This window comes from Geotrypetes seraphini, chromosome 5, assembly GCF_902459505.1.
Source record: "Geotrypetes seraphini chromosome 5, aGeoSer1.1, whole genome shotgun sequence".
Taxonomy (NCBI): domain Eukaryota; kingdom Metazoa; phylum Chordata; class Amphibia; order Gymnophiona; family Dermophiidae; genus Geotrypetes; species Geotrypetes seraphini.
This window is the reverse complement of record NC_047088.1, coordinates 96790865-96810890: the sequence shown is the minus strand read 5'-3', so window position 1 is coordinate 96810890 and position 20026 is coordinate 96790865. Positions and strand designations below refer to the sequence as shown.

General features: G+C 43.4%; 1 protein-coding gene across 3 annotated transcripts in view; it reads right to left on the bottom strand.

The window, feature by feature from the left end:
• The window catches only part of KIF22 (kinesin family member 22), a 196451-nt gene that overhangs the window by 73717 nt on the left and 102708 nt on the right, over positions 1–20026 (bottom strand). For all 3 annotated transcript variants that reach the window (XM_033946061.1, XM_033946063.1, XM_033946062.1), the window contains 2 exons: positions 3535–3703; positions 3201–3381 (listed from right to left, as the gene is read on the bottom strand). In XM_033946061.1, the coding sequence (XP_033801952.1) occupies positions 3201–3381; positions 3535–3703 (350 nt within the window). The remainder of the gene's footprint in view (positions 1–3200; positions 3382–3534; positions 3704–20026) is intronic.

Below are 20026 nucleotides of genomic sequence, written 5' to 3'. Positions count from 1 at the left end.
ACATAAAATCAGTAGATAAACGGCAAAGAAACAACAAACCCCAATGGTTCACTGAAGAGATCTCGCACCTAATTAAGGAGAAGAAAAAAGCATTTCTTTCCTACAAACTTACGCAGAGAAGAGAAACTAAAGTAGAATATAAGACCAGATCTGCAGCGGTCAAAACAGCAGTTAGGGAGGCCAAACTTCGTGTGGAAGAAACTCTGGCAAAAAACATTAAAAAAGGGGACAAATCCTTCTTTAGGTATATCAGTGATAGGAAAAGGAACACAGACGGTATAGTACGCCTTAGACAACCGGACGCAAACTACGCGGTGGCGGATTCAGAAAAAGCAGAACTACTAAATGAATATTTCTGCTCAGTCTTCACCTGCGAAGCACCGGGACACGGACCACAGTTGAAGGTAAAACAAGACGTGGATAACCCGTTTCAGAATTTTGAGTTCACACCTGGGGACGTCTACAACGAACTGGCAAGGTTAAAGGTAAACAAGGCCATGGGACCGGACAATTTACAACCAAGAGTGCTCAGAGAATTGAGAGATGTTCTGGCGGAACTGATGGCAGTGTTCTTCAATCTCTCACTAAGTACGGGGAAAGTTCCGTTGGACTGGAAGACGGCCAACGTTGTTCCTCTACATAAAAAGGGTTGTAAGGCTGAGGCTGCGAACTATAGACTGGTAAGCCTCACCTCAATAGTGTGTAAACTCATGGAAACACTAATTAAGTATAAATTAGATACAATCCTGAACGAGGGAAATCTCCGGGATCCCAGTCAACATGGATTCACCAAGGGTAGGTCATGCCAGTCCAATCTTATCAGCTTCTTTGACTGGGTAACAAGAAGACTGGACTCAGGAGAGTCCTTGGACGTCGTGTACCTGGACTTCAGCAAAGCGTTTGACAGCGTCCCTCACCGCAGGCTGCTGAACAAGATGAAATCGATGGGATTAGGAGAGACTCTAACTGCATGGGTTAAAGATTGGTTTAGTGGCAGACTTCAGAGGGTGGTGGTTAACGGTACCCTCTCTAAAATGTCGGGGGTGACTAGCGGAGTGCCACAGGGTTCAGTCCTGGGCCCACTCCTCTTCAACATATTCATTGGGGATCTGACTCAAGGGCTTCAAGGCAAGGTAACCTTATTCGCTGATGACGCCAAACTATGCAATATAGTAAACGGCTATAATCTACAGGATGCTATGGAGCAAGACCTGCGTACTTTAGAAAGTTGGTCCTCGATCTGGCAGCTGGGCTTCAACGCCAAGAAATGTAAGGTCATGCATCTCGGTAACGGAAATCCTTGCAGAACTTACACCCTGAATGGAGAAACTTTAACCAGGACTACGGCAGAACGAGACTTAGGAGTAATCATCAGTGCTGACATGAAAGCAGCCACTCAAGTGGAGAAGGCTTCATCTAAAGCACGGCAGATGATAGGTTGTATCAAGAGAAGCTTCGTCAACAGGAAGCCTGAAGTCATGATGCCATTGTACAGAGCCATGGTGAGACCTCATCTGGAATACTGTGTGCAATTTTGGAGGCCACATTACCGTAAAGATGTGCTCAGAGTTGAATCGGTTCAGCGGATGGCCACCAGGATAGTCTCGGGGCTAAAGGGTCTCCCGTACGAAGAAAGACTGAGCAAATTGCAGCTCTACACTCTTGAAGAGTGTAGGGAGAGGGGAGACATGATTGAGACTTTTAAGTATATCACGGGACGGGTCGAGGTGGAAGATGATATCTTTCTTCTGAAGGGATCCTCGACCACAAGGGGTCATCCGCTCAAGCTCAGGGGAGGGAAGTTTCGTGGAGACGCCAGGAAGCATTGGAACAAGCTTCCAGTGCAGGTGATCGAGGCACGCAGCATCTCAGACTTCAAGAATAAATGGGATACCTATGTGGGATCCCTACGAGGGTCATGCCAAGGAATAGGGTCACTAGGGTATAGACTTGAAAGAGCGGGTCAGTAGAGTGGCAGTATAATTACAATTATACTTAAGGGGGTCATTAGACTTAATAGGGAGGGTCAATAGTGTGGGCAGACTTGATGGGCTGTAGCCCTTATCTGCCGTCATCTTTCTATGTTTCTATGACCCCTGAAGGGCTGCCACAAGAGCACACTCATCATCAGTAAACTGTGCCGGTCTTGAGAGACGATGAAGGAGAAATTAGGTTCTTACCTGCTAATTTTCTTTCTTTTAGTCTCTCCAGACGGGCACAGCCATCAGTAAACTCTGCTGGTCTGGAGAGGCGCTGAAGAATCTGTTTTTTGGGGAAATTTTGTCATCTTAATTTGAATTATTGTTACTATTTCAATCAATCTAACTATGTAAACTGAGTCGAGCCCATAATTTAGGAGGGGATGCGGTATATAAATCTTTGGATTGGAGAGGATCTCAAGAAATTAATCCTGAAGCTGAAAGAAGAAAGCGAGAAGATGAGTCTTTGCCTAAACATCAAGACCACCAAAATCATGATTATCACTAACAAGAAATTCCACAAAGATCACCAATGAAGAAATAGAAGTGGTTGACAGCTTCATTTACCTTGGGTCCCTCAATCACAATGGTGGTTCAACAGCAGAGATCAAGCATTGATTATCATCGGGGCATGCAGCCATGGTGAGCATGGACTAAATGTGGAAGTGCAAGAACATCTCAGTCACCATCAAACAGACTGATCATTGCCATTGTCTTCCCAATCACAACATAAAGCTGTGAGACATTGACACTCACAAAAGCAGATAGAAGAAAAATTGATGCCTTTGAGTTGGAGAAGACTTCTATGAATCCCTTGGACAGCTAGGATCACCAACAAAGATGTTCTTGATCATATAAATCCAGAGTTGTCCCTGGAAGGCAAGATTACCAGACAGAAATTGACCTATTTTGGACATGTGATGAGGGCAAATTCACTAGAAGAGGTGGTGCTACTCGAATGGTCAGTGGTAAAAGGAAGCAGGGGAGACCAAAGGCTGGATACCAGCAAGAATGACAAGGGAATGAACATCAAGCAATTGAAAGAAGCTGTGGAAAAGAGGGAAGCATGGGAGGACTGGCCTACAGAATATCCAAGGGTCAGAAACGACTGAATAGATAGTAGTAGTAGTTCCAGGGATGCTCAGAAACAGGCTGATTGACAAGAAAAAGAACTAGGATAGGCTGCAATCCCTCAATGTTCACCCACATCTTTCAACTCACCCTGTAGGGGGAAGACAATGGCCTGCTTTCGAGGACCACAGCTAGTGGCAACTTGACATCCAATCTTGAATGTGTTCTCCTTATCACCGACAGTAAGATCTGACTGACTCCTGGACTTATGTAGCAAGGCCTCTGCAGCAAGGGTCTTCTCCTCCAGTTCCTTCTGTCTCTTTTTCAATTCCTGAAGGGAAAGAGAAAAAGTAATATTGGTACCAGCCTTTCATCTTCATTCAAATCATTACTGCCCTAAGGGGATGCAGGAATGGGCCTATGATGGATGCACATGTGTGCCCTTCCCCCCCTTCTAAAGGTCTTCTCAATAGCCCATACCTACCTTAATTTCCTGTTGGTTTTCTTCCAACACCTTCAGCAAAGCCTGCCTCTCTCGCTTGGGTGTGCTTAGCAGTGGGATTCCCTTTGCATTTTTTTTCAGGAACATTTTGTTCAGTTTCTCTAGCCTTTCAGCAACAGCAGGGTTCTTGTATTCTTTTTTCAGGAGGTTGCTGCATACAGAAGAAAAAAGTTAAGGGAGTGTGACACTATATGGAGAAGAGCCTGACTGAAGTAGAGTCATACTTAAGGGATTGCTCAAGTCATGTGACATTAAGTGGAAGTGACTAACAAAATTTTAATCTTAAAATATTTACAGTGTACAAAAAGAAGAATCTAATTTCATATTTCTAATTTTATTCATGAGTTGACACACTTGTATAAAGTATATGAGGGGGTTATGAAAAGTTCTCAGCTCATTCAAGAAGGGAATGACGTGGAGCCATGAAACTTAAAAAGTTATTCCACATATTTACTCATAAGTGCAACGTGCTTGGCAAATTGTGTCTGAAGTTTCTGTAAAAAATATTCTGATGTCTAGTAACTGAAATACTGCTCCGCTGCTGCAATCACCTCCAAATCACTTGAAAATAGTCATCCTTTCAAACTGTTTTTAAGATTTGAAAACAGAAAATAGTCAAGATGGAGCAAGATTTGGCAAGTAGGGTGGATGGTCTATGCATTGAAACCCCAACTGCTCAAAATATCCATTGTTTTGCCAGCCTTGTGAGCAGGTGCATTATTTTACAAAAAGAAAACTCTTTTCCCAAACTTCACTCTCTCTTCTCTCAATGCTTCCTTTAATCAGCACAACAAGTTAGAGTAGTATTCTGCATTAACTGCTTTACCCCTTGGAAGATAGTCATTACAACACCTGCTTGATCCCAAAACACTGTGACCATGGTCTTTCCTGCTGACTTTTGAATTTCCTTGGCCTTGGAAAACCTGAGTGTTGCCATTACATGGACTGTTTTGTCTCATAGAGAATGACAAGGAGACAAAATTTGTTCCTGTCCATGTGGATAACTGCGGGAAACAATCCCATGTCATTCCTTAATGGCTATCTCAACCTCAGACCTTCTACACCAGCATTCTTCAATGCAAGGCCTGAGGGTCATTGGCTGTGCCTATTCATTTTCCGATTCTTCCCTCTCTCCTTCAAGAATGACATGAGAATGGTTTACCACAGGGACAGAAATAAATTCTGTCCCCGTATCATTCTCTAGGATCATAGTGATGTAACATCAATAGTGTGCAAACTCATGGAAACACTAATTAAAAGCAAATTGGACACGATCTTGAATGAAGGGAATCTTCGGGATCCCAGTCAGCATGGATTCACCAAGGGTAGGTCCTGCCAATCCAATCTCATCAGCTTCTTTGACTGGGTAACAAGAAAGTTGGACTTGGGAGAGTCTTTGGACGTCGTGTACCTGGACTTCAGTAAAGCTTTTGACAGTGTCCCACACCGCAGGCTGCTAAGAAAGATGGAATCGATGGGGTTAGGAGAGACACTAACTGCATGGGTCAATGATTGGCTGAGTGGCAGACTTCAGAGGGTGGTGGTTAATGGTACCCTCTCTAAAACATCGGAGGTGACCAGTGGAGTGCCGCAGGGCTCGGTCCTGGGTCCACTCCTTTTCAACATATTCATAGGGGATCTGACTCAAGGGCTTCAAGGTAAAATAACACTATTCGCCGATGACACCAAACTATGTAATATAGTAAGTGAATGCAGTTTACAGAATTATATGGCGCAGGACCTGCTTACATTGGAAAGTTGGTTCTCAACCTGGCAGCTAGGCTTCAATGCTAAGAAATGTAAGGTCATGCACCTCGGAAGCGGAAATCCATGCAGGACGTACTTCTTGAACGGAGAAACTTTAACTAGGACTTCAGCAGAACGAGATTTAGGAGTAATCATCAGTGCAGACATGAAAACTGCCAATCAAGTGGAGAAGGCTTCATCTAAGGCAAGGCAGATATTGGGTTGTATCAATAGAAGTTTCGTCAGCCGAAAGCCTGAAGTCATAATGCCGTTGTACAGGGCCATGGTGAGACCTCATCTGGAGTACTGTGTGCAATTCTGGAGGCCACATTACAGTAAAGATGTGCGCAGAATTGAATCGGTTCAACGGACGGCCACCAGGATGATCTCGGGGCTCAAGAGTCTCTCGTACGAAGAGAGACTGAACAAATTGCAGCTCTACACTCTCGAGGAACGTAGGGAGAGGGGAGACATGATCGAAACATTTAAGTACCCCACGGGACGTGTCGAAGTGGAAGATGATATTTTCTTTCTCAAGGGACCCTCGGCCACAAGAGGGCACCCGCTCAAACTCAGGGGCGGAAAATTTCATGGCGACACCAGAAAGTATTTCTTCACAGAGAGAGTGGTTGATCATTGGAACAAGCTTCCAGTGCAGGTGATCGAAGCAGACAGCGTGCCAGACTTTAAGAATAAATGGGATACCCATGTGGGATCCCTACGAGGGTCAAGATAAGGAAATTGGGTCATTGGGGCATAGATAGGGGGTGGGTAAGCAGAGTGGGCAGACTTGATGGGCTGTAGCCCTTTTCTGCCGTCATCTTCTATGTTTCTATGTAACTAGTCGTTCCAAAAAGTTGGTACCAGCTTGCTAAAAATACTGCAAAATCAACTTGGAAATGTCCACACGACGTCATTTCTCATCAACATTCAAACATTTGGGCACCCACTTGGCCGACAGCTTCTGCATACCCAGCTGCTCATGGATTATACACCCAACATATTTCCCTGGATATCAGTAATGTCTCAGTAATTGTTTTAGCTGATATGCCAAAATCAGGTCATGGACATGGTCAACAATTTCAGGAGTTGCCACTGTTTGACGCCTCCCAGACCTTACTGCATCTTCAGTCTCAAAATCTCCAAGCTAAGTTTGTACATCACTTCTTCACTATGGTGTATGAGGGGCATTTGTCACTCAATATTTGCATCATACATTTAAGGATTTCCTTTGAAGTTTTCTTCTGCAAGAACTTCAGGACAGTTCAAAGTTCTACACTTGGAAAATTCCACACTTTTTGTTGACATGGTTCAATCAATGGTCTGAAATAATGTCAAAACATAGCATTACGATTCTGCAAATTGGCACTTCGCAAAATAAAACACTTTTCAGCTACAGTGGCAAAATAAAACTCAGAATTTAGGAAGATGGCTGGGCTCAGAACTTTTTAGCATTCCCTTATATAGTATCATATTTTTCGCTCCATAAGATGCACTTTTTTCCCCCCAAAAAAAGTGGGCGGAAATACTTCTTTGAACTCCCCCCCCCCAGTACCTTTTTGTACCCCTGATGCTTCCCTCGCTGGATGGCTGCAGCAGTGACCTTTTTTTACTCCCGGCACTTCCCCTGCTGGACGGCTGCGACAGCGAGAGGCAGAGTGGTGAACAAGGCAGGCACAAGCTTCACGTGCACCACTGCCTGAATGGTTGCCTTCAGTTCTCGTGAGAACTGTCGGCAGCCATTCGTGCAGCGGCGCAGGACCAGGAGACACACGAAAAGCTCGCGCCTGCTTGTTCGCCACTCTGCCTTTCGTTGCCGTAGCCATCCAATGGGGGAAGCGCTGGGAGTACAAAAAGGTCATTGCCGCAGCTGTTCAGCAAGGTAAGTGCCGAGAGTACAAAAAGATACTGTTGGGAGAATAAAAAAGTACGGGGTGCCCTGCCAGGATTTTAAAAAATAATGGTAATGAGGGGGGAGAGTACAAAAGGGTATGGGAGCCCTACTGGGATTTTAAAAAAGTAAAAATAGTACACGTGGGGGGGGGGGGAAGAAAGTACAAAAAGGTATGGAGGGCCGCCCCTGCCTGCTTGCCACTAGGCCTGCCTGCCCTGTCCTTACCTGCATGCCAGCCACTAGGCCGGCCTGCCTTGTGCCCTGTCCCTGCCTGCTCTGTCCCTACCTGTCTACCAGCCACTAGGCCTGGCTGCTCTGTGCCCTGTCCCTGCCTTCCAGCTACAAGCCCTGCCTGCCCTGTCCCAGCCTGCCTTATGTCCTGTCCCTGCCTGCCAGCCACTAGGCCAGCCTGCCTTGTGCCCTATCCCTGCCTGCCTGCTACTAGCCCTGTCCCTGCCAGCCACTAGCCCTGCCTGCCCGCCAGCCACTAGGCCGGCCTGCCCTTTGCTCTATCCCTGCCTGCCCACCACTAGACCACCAGAGGGGGGACAAGGTTCAGAGCCTGTCAAGGGGTTGGGTACAGAGCCTGGCAGGGAGAATTTGGTTCAGAATGAGTTTTTTTCTCGTTTTCCTCCTCTAAATTTAGGGTGCGTCTTATGGTCAGGTGTGTCTTATGTAGTGAAAAATACAGTAAATTAAAGGCAGAAAACATTCAAATCCATACATTGATTTTATATTGTTGAAGTTCACTGGTCTGTTAATGGAAGATTAAGCTTATACCTTGGATAATCTTCAATCCCAATCCGCAATCATGGAGTTGCAGAAATCCAACACTTTTCTGAGCACATGCTCCACCCCCTTACCTGGATAAGTTTGCTAGCACTTAGGCTAAGTCTCAATGCCAAGTAGCATACCTAAACAAATCCATAACAAGGGGAAGATCCCCCCCCAACAAATAAGTCTTGAACTGCTCTGCAAAACATTGACAATAACAGACACAAAGGCAAAGCAAAAAAGCATTGAGGAACAATGTAGAACTAGCCTGCTGTGTGCAATGAGCACCTTAAGAAACCTTCGGTCACGTGTATACTCACAGAAAACACCCCACAGGATCACTCCAGACGCCCTCCCAAAATGAAATGAGTGTTTCAATCTATAAACAGATCTTCCTCTGGGGATATTGACCAGAATGCCCCTCAAAAGTAGAAAAAGCACTTTCTTAGATAATTTGGCAACTGTCGTTCAGTCGTTGAAGACAAAACATCCAAAGTGCCTGCCAAAGTTTGCAATAATTGTTATTGTTTAAACAATTATTGCAGCCTTTGGCAGGCGCTTTGGATGTTTTTCTTTAATGACTGAATGGCGGTTGCCAAATTATCTAAGTGCTTTTTCCACTTTTGAGGAGCACGTTGGTCAATATCCCCTGAAGAAGATCTGTTTATAGATTGAAACGCTCATTTCTTTTTGAGAGGGTGTTGGGAGTGATCTATCTCTAACCAGTGCTGGCTAATGGAGTAGTCCATTTAAGATAAGTGTTGCTTTTCTCTCAGTCTAATGTTTTCAGAGTATAAATAATATTATCCCTTTTGCCACACTATTGAAACTTTGTTAGCTTTTATCGTTACTGCTTATGAAAATAAGCAGACGTGTGTTTTATTTAAAAAAAAGTCACAATAGAAGAATTAAGTTTCTCATGACTGCAAATGATTTTTGTATGGTTTTGTTGATTTGTGGTTGCATGGTAAAGCATCTGTCTATTGTCATTCCTAGAAGTTTTAGAGTGGGTTGTATGGGGTATGTGATTGAGTTTATTACTAGATTTGTTATAGTTGGGGTTTTATTATTTTTGAGGAGAATGAATTTTGTCTTGTCTGGGTTCAGTTTCAGTTTGTGATTATTCATCCATGTTGCAATTGTTTCAAGTGTCCTGTGTAGCGTGTCTGTCATGGAGGACGTTGGTTGGTCAAAAGGAAGGAGAATGGTGATTTTGTCTGCATAGCTATAGGAGGTTAAGCCTAATTTGTACAGGCAGGTGCTGAGGGATGCTATGCAAAGATTGAAGAGAGTTGAGGATAGTGGAGATCCTTGGGGTACGCCACAGGGGTTGGACTATGGTTCTGATTTTTCTTTCTTCAACTTGACTCTGTAAGTTCTGGATTGTAGGAAACCTAGAAACCATGTGTGTACCTTGTCTGTGATTCCTATTGTTTCTAGTAGGATGTTGTGGTCCACCAGGACATATGCTGCGGTGAGATCCAGCTGTATAATCAGCATTTTTCTACCTATGCTGAGGTGTTGTCTGGCTATGTCCAGGAGGGAACCTAGTAGTGTCTCTGTGCTGTAGTTGGTTCTGAAACCAGATTGTGTACGGTGGAGTATGTTGTGGTTTTCTAGGTAGTTGGTGAAGAGTTTGGCTACCAGGCCTTCCATTAGTTTGACAATAAAGTGATATTGAGGCCTGTAGTTGGATGGTTGATCTGTTGCTCCTTTAGGGTCTTTTAGGATCGGGGTGACAACGATTTCACTGAGGTCTTCTGGGAAAAGGCCATCTGTGAGCATGGTTTATATCCATTGTAAGATGAGAGTGCGGAATTTGGTACTGGAGGATTTTAATAGGTATGGAGGGCAGTGGTTGAGATTGCAGGTTGCGTGGCTGTATTTTTTGTAGTTTGTTAAGGTCGGACCATTGTATTGTGGGGAAGTGGGACCAGGTTCTGTCTGCCGCTGCTGAATCTTTTTCTGTGGGAGGGATTGTGATCTCTTCTAGGTGGATTGGGCTTCCGGAGAAGGTAGTCCTGGCAGTTATTTTGTTTTTTTTAAATTCTTTATTCATTTTTAAAACTTTCATCAAGTGTACAACATATCATAATAAACACAATTAATCAGAGCACTTCCATATCTTATCATTATTATCTAAACATACAAATGTAACCCTCTCCCCACCCTCCCTCAAATCTTTTCATTCATAATAAGAAACCTATATTTGTATCCCTCCCCCCTCCCATTACTATTTGTTGTATGACTAATAGAAAAATGGCATTTAATCATGACAAAAAGACGTTAATGGCTCCCAAATTTTAATAAAATTATTATAATTTCCATTTTGTATCGCTATTGATCTTTCCATTCTATATATGTGGCATAATGAATTCCACCAAAAATTAAAGTTCAACCTAGTATGATCTTTCCAGTTATTAATAATATGTTGGATGGCAACTCCAGTCATGATCATTAAAAGTTTATTATTACTCGATGATATCTGACTCTTTTTTTCTCATATACATTCCAAATATCACAGTATCATAAGATAACGCTACATGGTTTTCCAATAAACAATTTATTTGATCCCAGATTGAGTTCCAAAAGGCTAAGATATGGGGACAGAAGAATAAAAGATGGTCCAAAGTCCCTATCTCCAATTTACAATGCCAGCATCTATTGGACAAGTAACTATTTAACTTTTGTAATCTAACTGGGGTCCAAAAAGCTCTATGTAACAAAAAAAACCATGTTTGTCTCATAGACGCTGACATTGTACATCTCATTCTCCAAGACCAAATTTGTGGCCATTGAGATGCTGAAATCTGATGCTTAATCTCAATGCTCCAAATATCCCTAAGACCATTTTTAGGTTTTTTTTTTTACCAAATCACTAATAGATTTATACCACTGTGCAGCCTGGTGACCCAGGAAGTCCGCCTGAAAACATAAGAATTCCAAACTGGACTGAGTATTAAGATTTTTCCATTCAGGGAACCCAGCCTAAATGGCCTGCTTCAATTGCAACCAGCGAAAAGATTGTGATTTATGAAGCCCAAATTTGTGTTGCAATTGTGTAAAATCCAGCAATTTACCATTAGATATGATATCATTTAAATTTCTAATTCCTGCAATTATCCAATGTTTCCAGACGATCTTGAAACCGCCAATTTGAATCTTGGAGTTTAGCCATATGGATTGATTAGTTGATTTATTGATAGGGATAGCTGTTAAGTTACTAACAAATCTTAAGGTTTTCCATGTATCCATTAAAATTCTATTTTCTTTGTATAATCTGGGCATTTTGATACTGAGAACATGAGAAAGATGTAAAGGAAACATGAGTCGCCATTCCAAATATAACCAATCAGGAATATATTCAATGAGCTCCGGGAGGACCCAATACACACCTTGACGTAAAATATAGGCCTGATGGTACCTATAAAAATTTGGAAAATTTACCCCACCCTCCTTAATTGGTTTTTGCAAATATACTAAAGCAATTCTAGGAGTTTTACCAAGCCAAATAAATTTGGCAATTATTGAGTTCAATTTTTTATAGAAAGACCCATGAAAGAATACTGGTATCATACCCATTTGATAGCAAACCACAGGCAATATCATCATTTTAACAGTTTGGACTCTCCCCCACCATGATAAATGTAATGGATTCCAGTGTTCACATAATTCTGTAACCTTTTTTAACAAAAGTTTTTCATTTTCTTTTACCATATCATCTACTGTATTTTTAATCCAAATTCCTAAATATTTCAATCTATCCTCCTTCCAAACAAAAGAAAATGGATCAAACATACTTTTTAAACAATGTACATTGAGTGGAAGAATTTCAGATTTATTCCAATTTATTTTGTAACCTGAAAATTTACCAAACTTTTCAATCAATTCTAACAGACAAGGAATGGAGGAACTTGGATTTCTCAAATATAGTAAGATATCATCTGCATACACAGAAAACTTGTATTCTCAGTCATTACGTGGAATACCCTGTATCTCCCTTGTTTGTAGAATAGCTAACAATAGGGGTTCTAAAACTATATCAAAAAGCAAAGGAGATAATGGACAACCCTGTCTATCTCCCCTATGCAATTGAAAATGATCCGATAAATTATTATTAATATATAATCTTGCCATAGGGGAGCTATACAAAGTTTGTATCATTTGAATAAATCCTGGACCTATACCAAACCACTCCAATGCCTGATACATAAACTTCCATTCCACTCTGTCAAATGCTTTTACCGTATCTAAAGATACGGTAAAAGCCAGATCATTCATATTTTTAGTTAAATTTAATGTATGAAACGCCAATCCAGTGTTACTAGAAGAATGTCTATTTGCAATGAATTCAGTTTGGTGTACATCAATTATGAAAGGGAGAGCCTTAGCCAATCTCAAGGCCAAAATTTTAGCTAATAGTTTTCCATCCACATTAATTAAAGATATCGGCCTGTAGTTTGAAACCAAAGTGGGATCTTTATTTGGCTTTGGCAAAACAATAGTCAAAGCTTCTGCCATAGTACCTGTAATACAACCCTTATTTAGTTGAAACTGATACAAATTTAATAAATGGGGTAGTAAAGAATTTTGAAATGTTTTGTAAAATTCCACTGTGAAACCATCCCCACCTGGAGCGGATCCAACTCTAAGAGACTTCAACGCTGTTTCTAATTATTTTAATGATATAGGCTCATCTAAACTTCTTTTCATATGATCAGGAAGTTTTGGACCCTCTAATAAATTTAAAAAATCCAAATCTTTTTGAACTTTATCATCATAAGACTCGGAAGAACACAAATCTTTATAAAAATTAAGAAATTGATTTAAAATATTATTAATCTGAGTATGTGTATTTCCTTTTTTATCTTTTATTGCTATTATTTTTACTCTTCTTTTTTTTTGCTTTAAGATAATTTGCAAGTAGTCTTCCCGCCTTATTAGAACTTCCATAATACAAAGTTTGCTTGGAAAACAAATTTTTTCTCACCAATCTTGAAGAAATCTCATTATATTTCCCTTTTACCTTTAAAAGAGCTTGTAAAGTATCTTGGTGCCATTTATCAACTAATTTAGATTCCAAACATTTAATTTCATTTTCCAAATCAGCAAATTTTTTAGCAAATTGTTTCCTTATATGTGCCGAATATGAAATAATATAACCTCTCATAGTAGCTTTAAAAGCATCCTATAATATTTCGGTACTAATATCCTCAGTAGTATTAATTTGGAAATACTCAGATACTTTTACCTTAAACTCTTCAAGAAAAGCTGAATCCGCAATGTATTATCAAATCTCCAAATTGATTTATTTAAATCCTGTTTATCCAACCCCCTCCATGGTCCGACAAAATAATTGGATCAATGGAAGCATGTGTCACCTGTTGTACCAATGAACTTGAAACCAAAACATAATCAATTCTTGAAAAAGATTTATGAACTTGAGAAAAAAAAGAAAATTCCTGATCATTGAAATGAAGTATTCGCCATATATCTTTTAAATCACAAGATTGCACCAAATTCTCTAGCCCTAAAGATTTTATATTCTTACTTGGTTTTTTATCCAAAAAAGGATCCATTACAGCATTAAAGTCTCCAGCTACAACTAAATTAGAAGCAGCCAGTGGGAGTAATAGTTGTTGTAAGTTTTTGAAGTAATCATTTTGGTTCGAATTAGGGGCGTAAACATTAAACAAAGTCAAGGTATTATTTCCCATTCTCATTTCTACATTAATCCACCTACCTAAGGGATCAAAATCTATCAATTGAAAAGAAGCAGAACAATTACTACTTATTAAAATGGCAACTCCTGCTTTTTTCCTAACTGCAGGGGCAAAAAAACAATGCTTGATCCAATCCCCTTCGAGTTTCTTTGATTCTACATCCGATAGGTGTGTCTCTTGTATGTAATATATATCAGCTTTTTGTTTCTTTAGGAATGTAAGCATTTTTTTCCTTTTTACTGGATGATTGAGTCCATTAACGTTAAGTGAAAATATTTTAATCTCCATTATATATTATATTTATTAAAAAATCTTTCCCCGATTTTGAAAAATAAGAAGAAAATTAAAATATGATTATAAGCTATTTTCCATATCATTTCATCATAAGCAAAACACCTCCCCCAATTATCATTATACCCTTTACAGATACCCATCCCACCCTACATAATGACATAAAGAACTTGGAACCACACATTTAAGATCAGGTAAAACGAGATAAAACCCCAACAGACCTCAATTATAAATCACTTTTGCAATACATTAATCATATAACATATATAACTTATCATTAATATAATCCATAGCTTTCGATAAATACCTTTACCTAATAATAATTTAACCCCAAATACATACCTAATTATTCAATATCAATATCAAATGATGAAAAATATAATATTTGAACAATCTAAAAATATATATATATTAATAATATTCATTTTATAGTCCTGTATAATCCATAAAATAACTAGTTATAAAGCCATTGAAATTAATACTGATTAGTTGAAACGAATGATTAATAATTATAACTTCCATCAATAATATTCAATTCATCCCAATCATATTTAAACTCTTAATGACCAGACATAAATAGTATTGACACTAATCAATGAAATATATATATATCCAAAACCGGAAGAAATTTAAATAATATAAATATATTCATTTAAAAGACTAACATATACCCTAGGAAAATTATTTAGTCACTCATAGAGAATCTACTCATTGATACATAAATATATAATTAAGCAGATACACATACATCAGCATACATTCAATTCATTTCTCACATATCCACAACTGATTAAATTTAAATAACTATGACCTTATTAAAAGAAAATTTCAATTTAAATGACTAAGTAAATAGTGAATAAATTATATTAATATATGATTACATAGCTAAATTTCATATATATTAATCATCTTCCATCCCTGTAAAATACAATATAAACTAGATGTCCAACCCAATTTAAAGAATAAGTTAAAGAATAAGTTCATAGTAATTCCCATAACAAAAGAAAATAAAATTTACCTGAATCCATTAGAAAGAAAACTCATATACCGTATTTTCACATAGATAACGCGCACCCGTGTAAAACGCGCACACGGGTATAGCACGCAAAAAACACAAATTTATGTACAGAAATTTTTATATACCGCGCACACCCGTATACCGCGCATGCTGCCCGACTCTCCTTTCACCCGCCCCGACTCTCCTCTGGCCACCCCGACTCTTTCGCCCGCCCCGACTCTCCTCTCCCCCTTGAAGTCCTGTGCCCCCCCGACGTCCGATTCACCCCCCCCCCCCCCGCAGGACCGCTTGCACCCCCACCCCGAAGGACCGCTCGCACGCATTCCCACCCGCACCCCCACCCTGAAGGACCGCTCGCACCCCCACAGCCTCCCGACCCCCCATCATGTAGAAGCTCCTACCGGTGTCCTGCTGCTTCCTCTTGGCAGTCTCGACTCCCCGACACGATCGGGGCAAGAGGGAACTCAAGCCCTCTTGCCCCAGCCAACCGCGGCACCCCCGACAGGATCGGGGCAAGAGGGAGCTCAAGCCCTCTTGCTCCCCAGACTCCCCGATACGATCGGGGCAAAAGGGAGCCCAAGCCCTCTTGCCCCGCCGACTCCCCAACTCCCCGACAATATCGGGCCAGGAGGGAGCCCAAGTCCTCCTGGCCCTGGCGACCCCCCCCCTAGTTGTTCGGGCCAGGAGGGAGTCCAAACCCTCCTGGCCACGGCGACCCCCTACCCCCACCCCGCACTACATTACGGGCAGGAGGGATCCCAGGCCCTCCTGCCCTTGACGCAAACCCCCTCCCCCCAACGACCACCCCCCAAGAACCTCCGACCGCCCCCCCAGCCGACCCGCGACACCCCTGGCCGACCCCCACGACACCCCCACCCCCCTTCCCCGTACCTTTGTGTAGTTGGCCGGACAGACGGGAGCCAAACCCGCCTGTCCGGCAGGCAGCCAACGACGGAATGAGGCTGGATTGGCCCATCCGTCCCAAAGCTCCGCCTACTGGTGGGGCCTAAGGCGCCTGGGCCAATCAGAATAGGCCCGGGAGCCTTAGGTCCCTCCTGGGGGCAGGGCCTTGGGCACATGGTCGGGTTGGGCCTCCTGGAGACCCCAAAACACATAGATATATATTCCAAATATTCAGTAAAAAGCTTTTCATATTATTTATTTATTTTTTTAAAGATTAAATAAGAAAACTTCATATAATATTTAAACAAAAACCATTAAATCTCCTTCCTTCAAATAAGCCTTAAACCCGCATAAAATTAGCACTCTTCCAATGTATAATCCCATCAGTCATTTTGTAAAGAACTCTGAAACTCCAATAATGTTCCAGGATACCAACATCAAAATGATCAGGAATTAGGACAAGAACCAGCAATTAGCTCCACCTTTTATACGCACTCATTCCTGACCCAAAAAGAAAAGAGATAACCCTTTGAAGTCGATGATCTCAATATAAATTGTCAGCGTTGATGAGAGCACGAAAAGGTTCTAAATGATGTAGATTAAAGTGTTCCTAGTCATCACTGAGGGCGGAGCATGCTTGCACACCAACCCTATATGAAGAGAGGCAGCATTCTGCCTAAATCGTCAATATTAGTAAAAGCAAAGTTCTGTCTATTACTACAAACAGTTCTAAACCGCCATTTGGGGGCGGAGCATGCTCTCACGCCCTGCCAAGTAAGAAGAAGTAGAGAATGACACGGTGAAAAAATTGGTCCCCGTCACCGCCCCGTCCCCGTCTCACCATCCCCGTCACCGCCCCGTCCCCGTCTCACCAACCCCGTCACCGCCTCGTCCCCGTCTCACCATCCTCTTCACCGCCCCGTCACCGCCACTGCCACCCCATTCACCGCCCCGTCACCGCCACTGCAATCCCATTCACTTTTCTTTATTTACGTATAAAGGAAACATTCTTTAAAACTTTAAAACTTAGTTAAATATTAGTTAATAACTATACAAAAACAAAACACGCAGAGAAAAAATTAATTAATAACAATTCTCAAAACTGACACATTTTGATCACTAAATTTAAAATAGTTATTTTTCATACAGTTTTTCAATCACTAATCTTCCACCACCCCTGGGGCTAGCAATGCAAAAACAAACACGACATGTACTTTAAATGCTGCCGTGATTAGCATAGTGACCGCGGCTACGGCTGCAAGTCTCCCCTCCCCCCAGCGATCACGGCAGGAGGGCACCCAACCCCTCCTGTAGACCCCCCCAACGGCACTCCCGACAATCGCAGCAGAAGGGTACCCAACCCCTCCTGCCGGTCCTCCCAATGGCCTCCCCTAAGATCGCCGGCAGGAGGGTACCCAACCCCTCCTGCTGGACCCCCCCCAAACGAACCCTCCCACCCCGGAACCCCCTTAGTCTTACTTTTCAAGTTGGACCGGACAGCTCCTCGCTCGTCTGGCCAGCAGGCCTGCCTCCGTCCAAATGAGGCGGGCCCGCCCCTCCCCTCCCCTCCCCTGCCTCCCAATGGCCTCCCCTAAGATCGCCGGCAGGAGGGTACCCAACCCCTCCTGCTGGACCCCCCCCCCAAAAAACCCCCCCCCCCCGGAACCCCCTTAGTCTTACTTTTCAAGTTGGACCGGAAAGCTCCTCGCTCGTCTGGCCAGCAGGCCTGCCTCCGTCCAAATGAGGCGGGCCCGCCCCTACCCTGCCCAACCCACAGGATCCTAGGGCCTGATTGGTCTAGGCACCTAAAGCCACTCCCGCTATAGGAGGGGCCTTAGGTGCTTGGGCCAATCAGGCCCTAGGATCCTGTGGGTTAGGCAGGGGAGGGGAGGGGCGGGCCCGCCTCATTTGGACGGAGGCAGGCCTGCTGGCCAGACGAGCGAGGAGCTGTCCGGTCCAACTTGAATAGTAAGACTAAGGGGGTTCCGGGGTGGGAGGGTTCGTTGGGGGGGGGTCCAGCAGGAGGGGTTGGGTACCCTCCTGCCGGCGATCTTAGGGGAGGCCATTGGGAGGCAGGGGAGGGGGGGGGAGGGGAGGGGCGGGCCCGCCTCATTTGGACGGAGGCAGGCCTGCTGGCCAGACGAGCGAGGAGCTGTCCGGTCCAACTTGAAAAGTAAGACTAAGGGGGTTCCGGGGTGGGAGGGTTCGTTGGGGGGGGGGGGCCCAGCAGGAGGGGTTGGGTACCCTCCTGCCGGCGATCTTAGGGGAGGCCATTGGGAGGACCGGCAGGAGGGGTTGGGTACCCTTCTGCTGCGATTGGCAGGAAGGGTTGAAATGACAAATGAGGAGCACGGTGAAATAGCGGTTCCTAGAAGGGGGTACATTGGCCCGCGGGGACAAACCTGTTCACCGTTTCCGCGGTCGGTGAATGGCCTTGTCCCCGTCACCGCAGCGACTGCTATTTTTCTTCCCCGTTTTCGGCGGTGACCCGCGGCTTAAATGCGGTGGCCGCGGGTAAACCGTCACCGTGTCATTCTCTAAGAAGAAGAGAAGCAGCCCAGGAAATCATCCACCTCACTGTAAAACATCAGTAGGAGTGAGAACTGAAAAAGGATCCAACCCTTTCAAACCAAAATCAAAAGATTCCCAGCCGCTTCCAGGAGACAGAGCATGTTCACATACCACTCCTACCTATGACATAGGCAGCCCAATTGTCCAAAGTTTGTTGTTTTTTTGTTTGGTTTTTTTTAATACCGTCAGAAATCCTCTTCACAAATAGCCAATAGGATTATCCAACTCTGATGTGCAGATAGGCAAATTTGTCCCAAAGTTGCAACCTTCCACATCAAAAGCAAGAAAACCCAAAGTTCATCCAAGGCATCCCACTCAACAGTAACTCAGTCACCACAGTAACATCTATGTCATTCCGTATATCAAATGCCCCTCCTTCCATTCAACAGCATTCATGTTAGAAAAACTGCAGGGATATATGTGCATTTTTTTTCTTTTCTGTCTTGGCTTCTTCTTATTGGGAATCCCTAGCAGCCTTCGATATTAAAGACCGCACTGATAATTACTAACATGGCAATATATAATTTCCAAAAACCTGAGCCAAGACAAACATTTGGATAAAGTTAATCCCAAATAAAATCTGATGTTTTTTGTTCATAACTTTTTATATTCGATAACTGTTTCTATCATGCATACTGGCTTTAGAATATTGCCAACATTCCATAGATCAAGTCAAACTTAGAAGGTTCTTTCTCCGTTAAGATTTAAAATAGTATTAAAATCAATGGAAATACATTAGAAGGGGGAGCTGCGACCTGTTGGAAGGACATGCACCGGGCGGACTGTCTGGCGGGATTTCCCGGAAGTTGAGGGAATAACCCTCCGACACGACTCGGAGGACCCAAGCGTCGGAGGTGATGAGGGTCCAAGATTGATGAAATGCCCGCAAATGACCCCCGATGGGCAACGGGGTCAATGACAGTGTGGAGAGGGCCCGCCCCCACCCGCTCAAGGCATCAAAAAGACGGGGCAGGCTTAGACGCCCCTTGCGCCTGAGGCTTCTGCTGCGGCGCCCTGGACTGCTGAGGGGGTCTCCTCGGCGGGGGCCTGGAGAAAGCCAGCGTGGTCTTCTGCGGATAGTGCCTAGGTGGAGCTCGGTAAGGCTTAGGAGCAGACGACTTCGCCTTTGGACGCATGAGGGAGGCGAAAGAACGTTCGTGCTCGGAGAGGCACTCATCAAAAAGCTCCGAGCCCACACAGGGCAAATTGGCCAGGCGCTCCTGCAGGTTGGGATCCATATCCACGATACGCAGCCACCCCAGGCGACACATCGCCACCGCAAACGCTGAGACCCTAGAGGTCAGTACAAAAGCGTCGTAGGTGGCGTGGAACAGGTACAGGCGCAGCTGGGAAAGAGATTCCATCAGCTTCCCAAAGTCATCCCGATGGGATTCAGGCATGACCCCGTGATAACGAGGCATGGACTTGACCATGTGACGAAGGTACGAGGTGAATGTGAAGGCATAATTAAGCACCCTATTCGCCATCATGGAATTTTGGTATAAGCGCCGTCCAAATTTATCCAGAGTGCGCCCCTCACGCCCCGGCAGAACC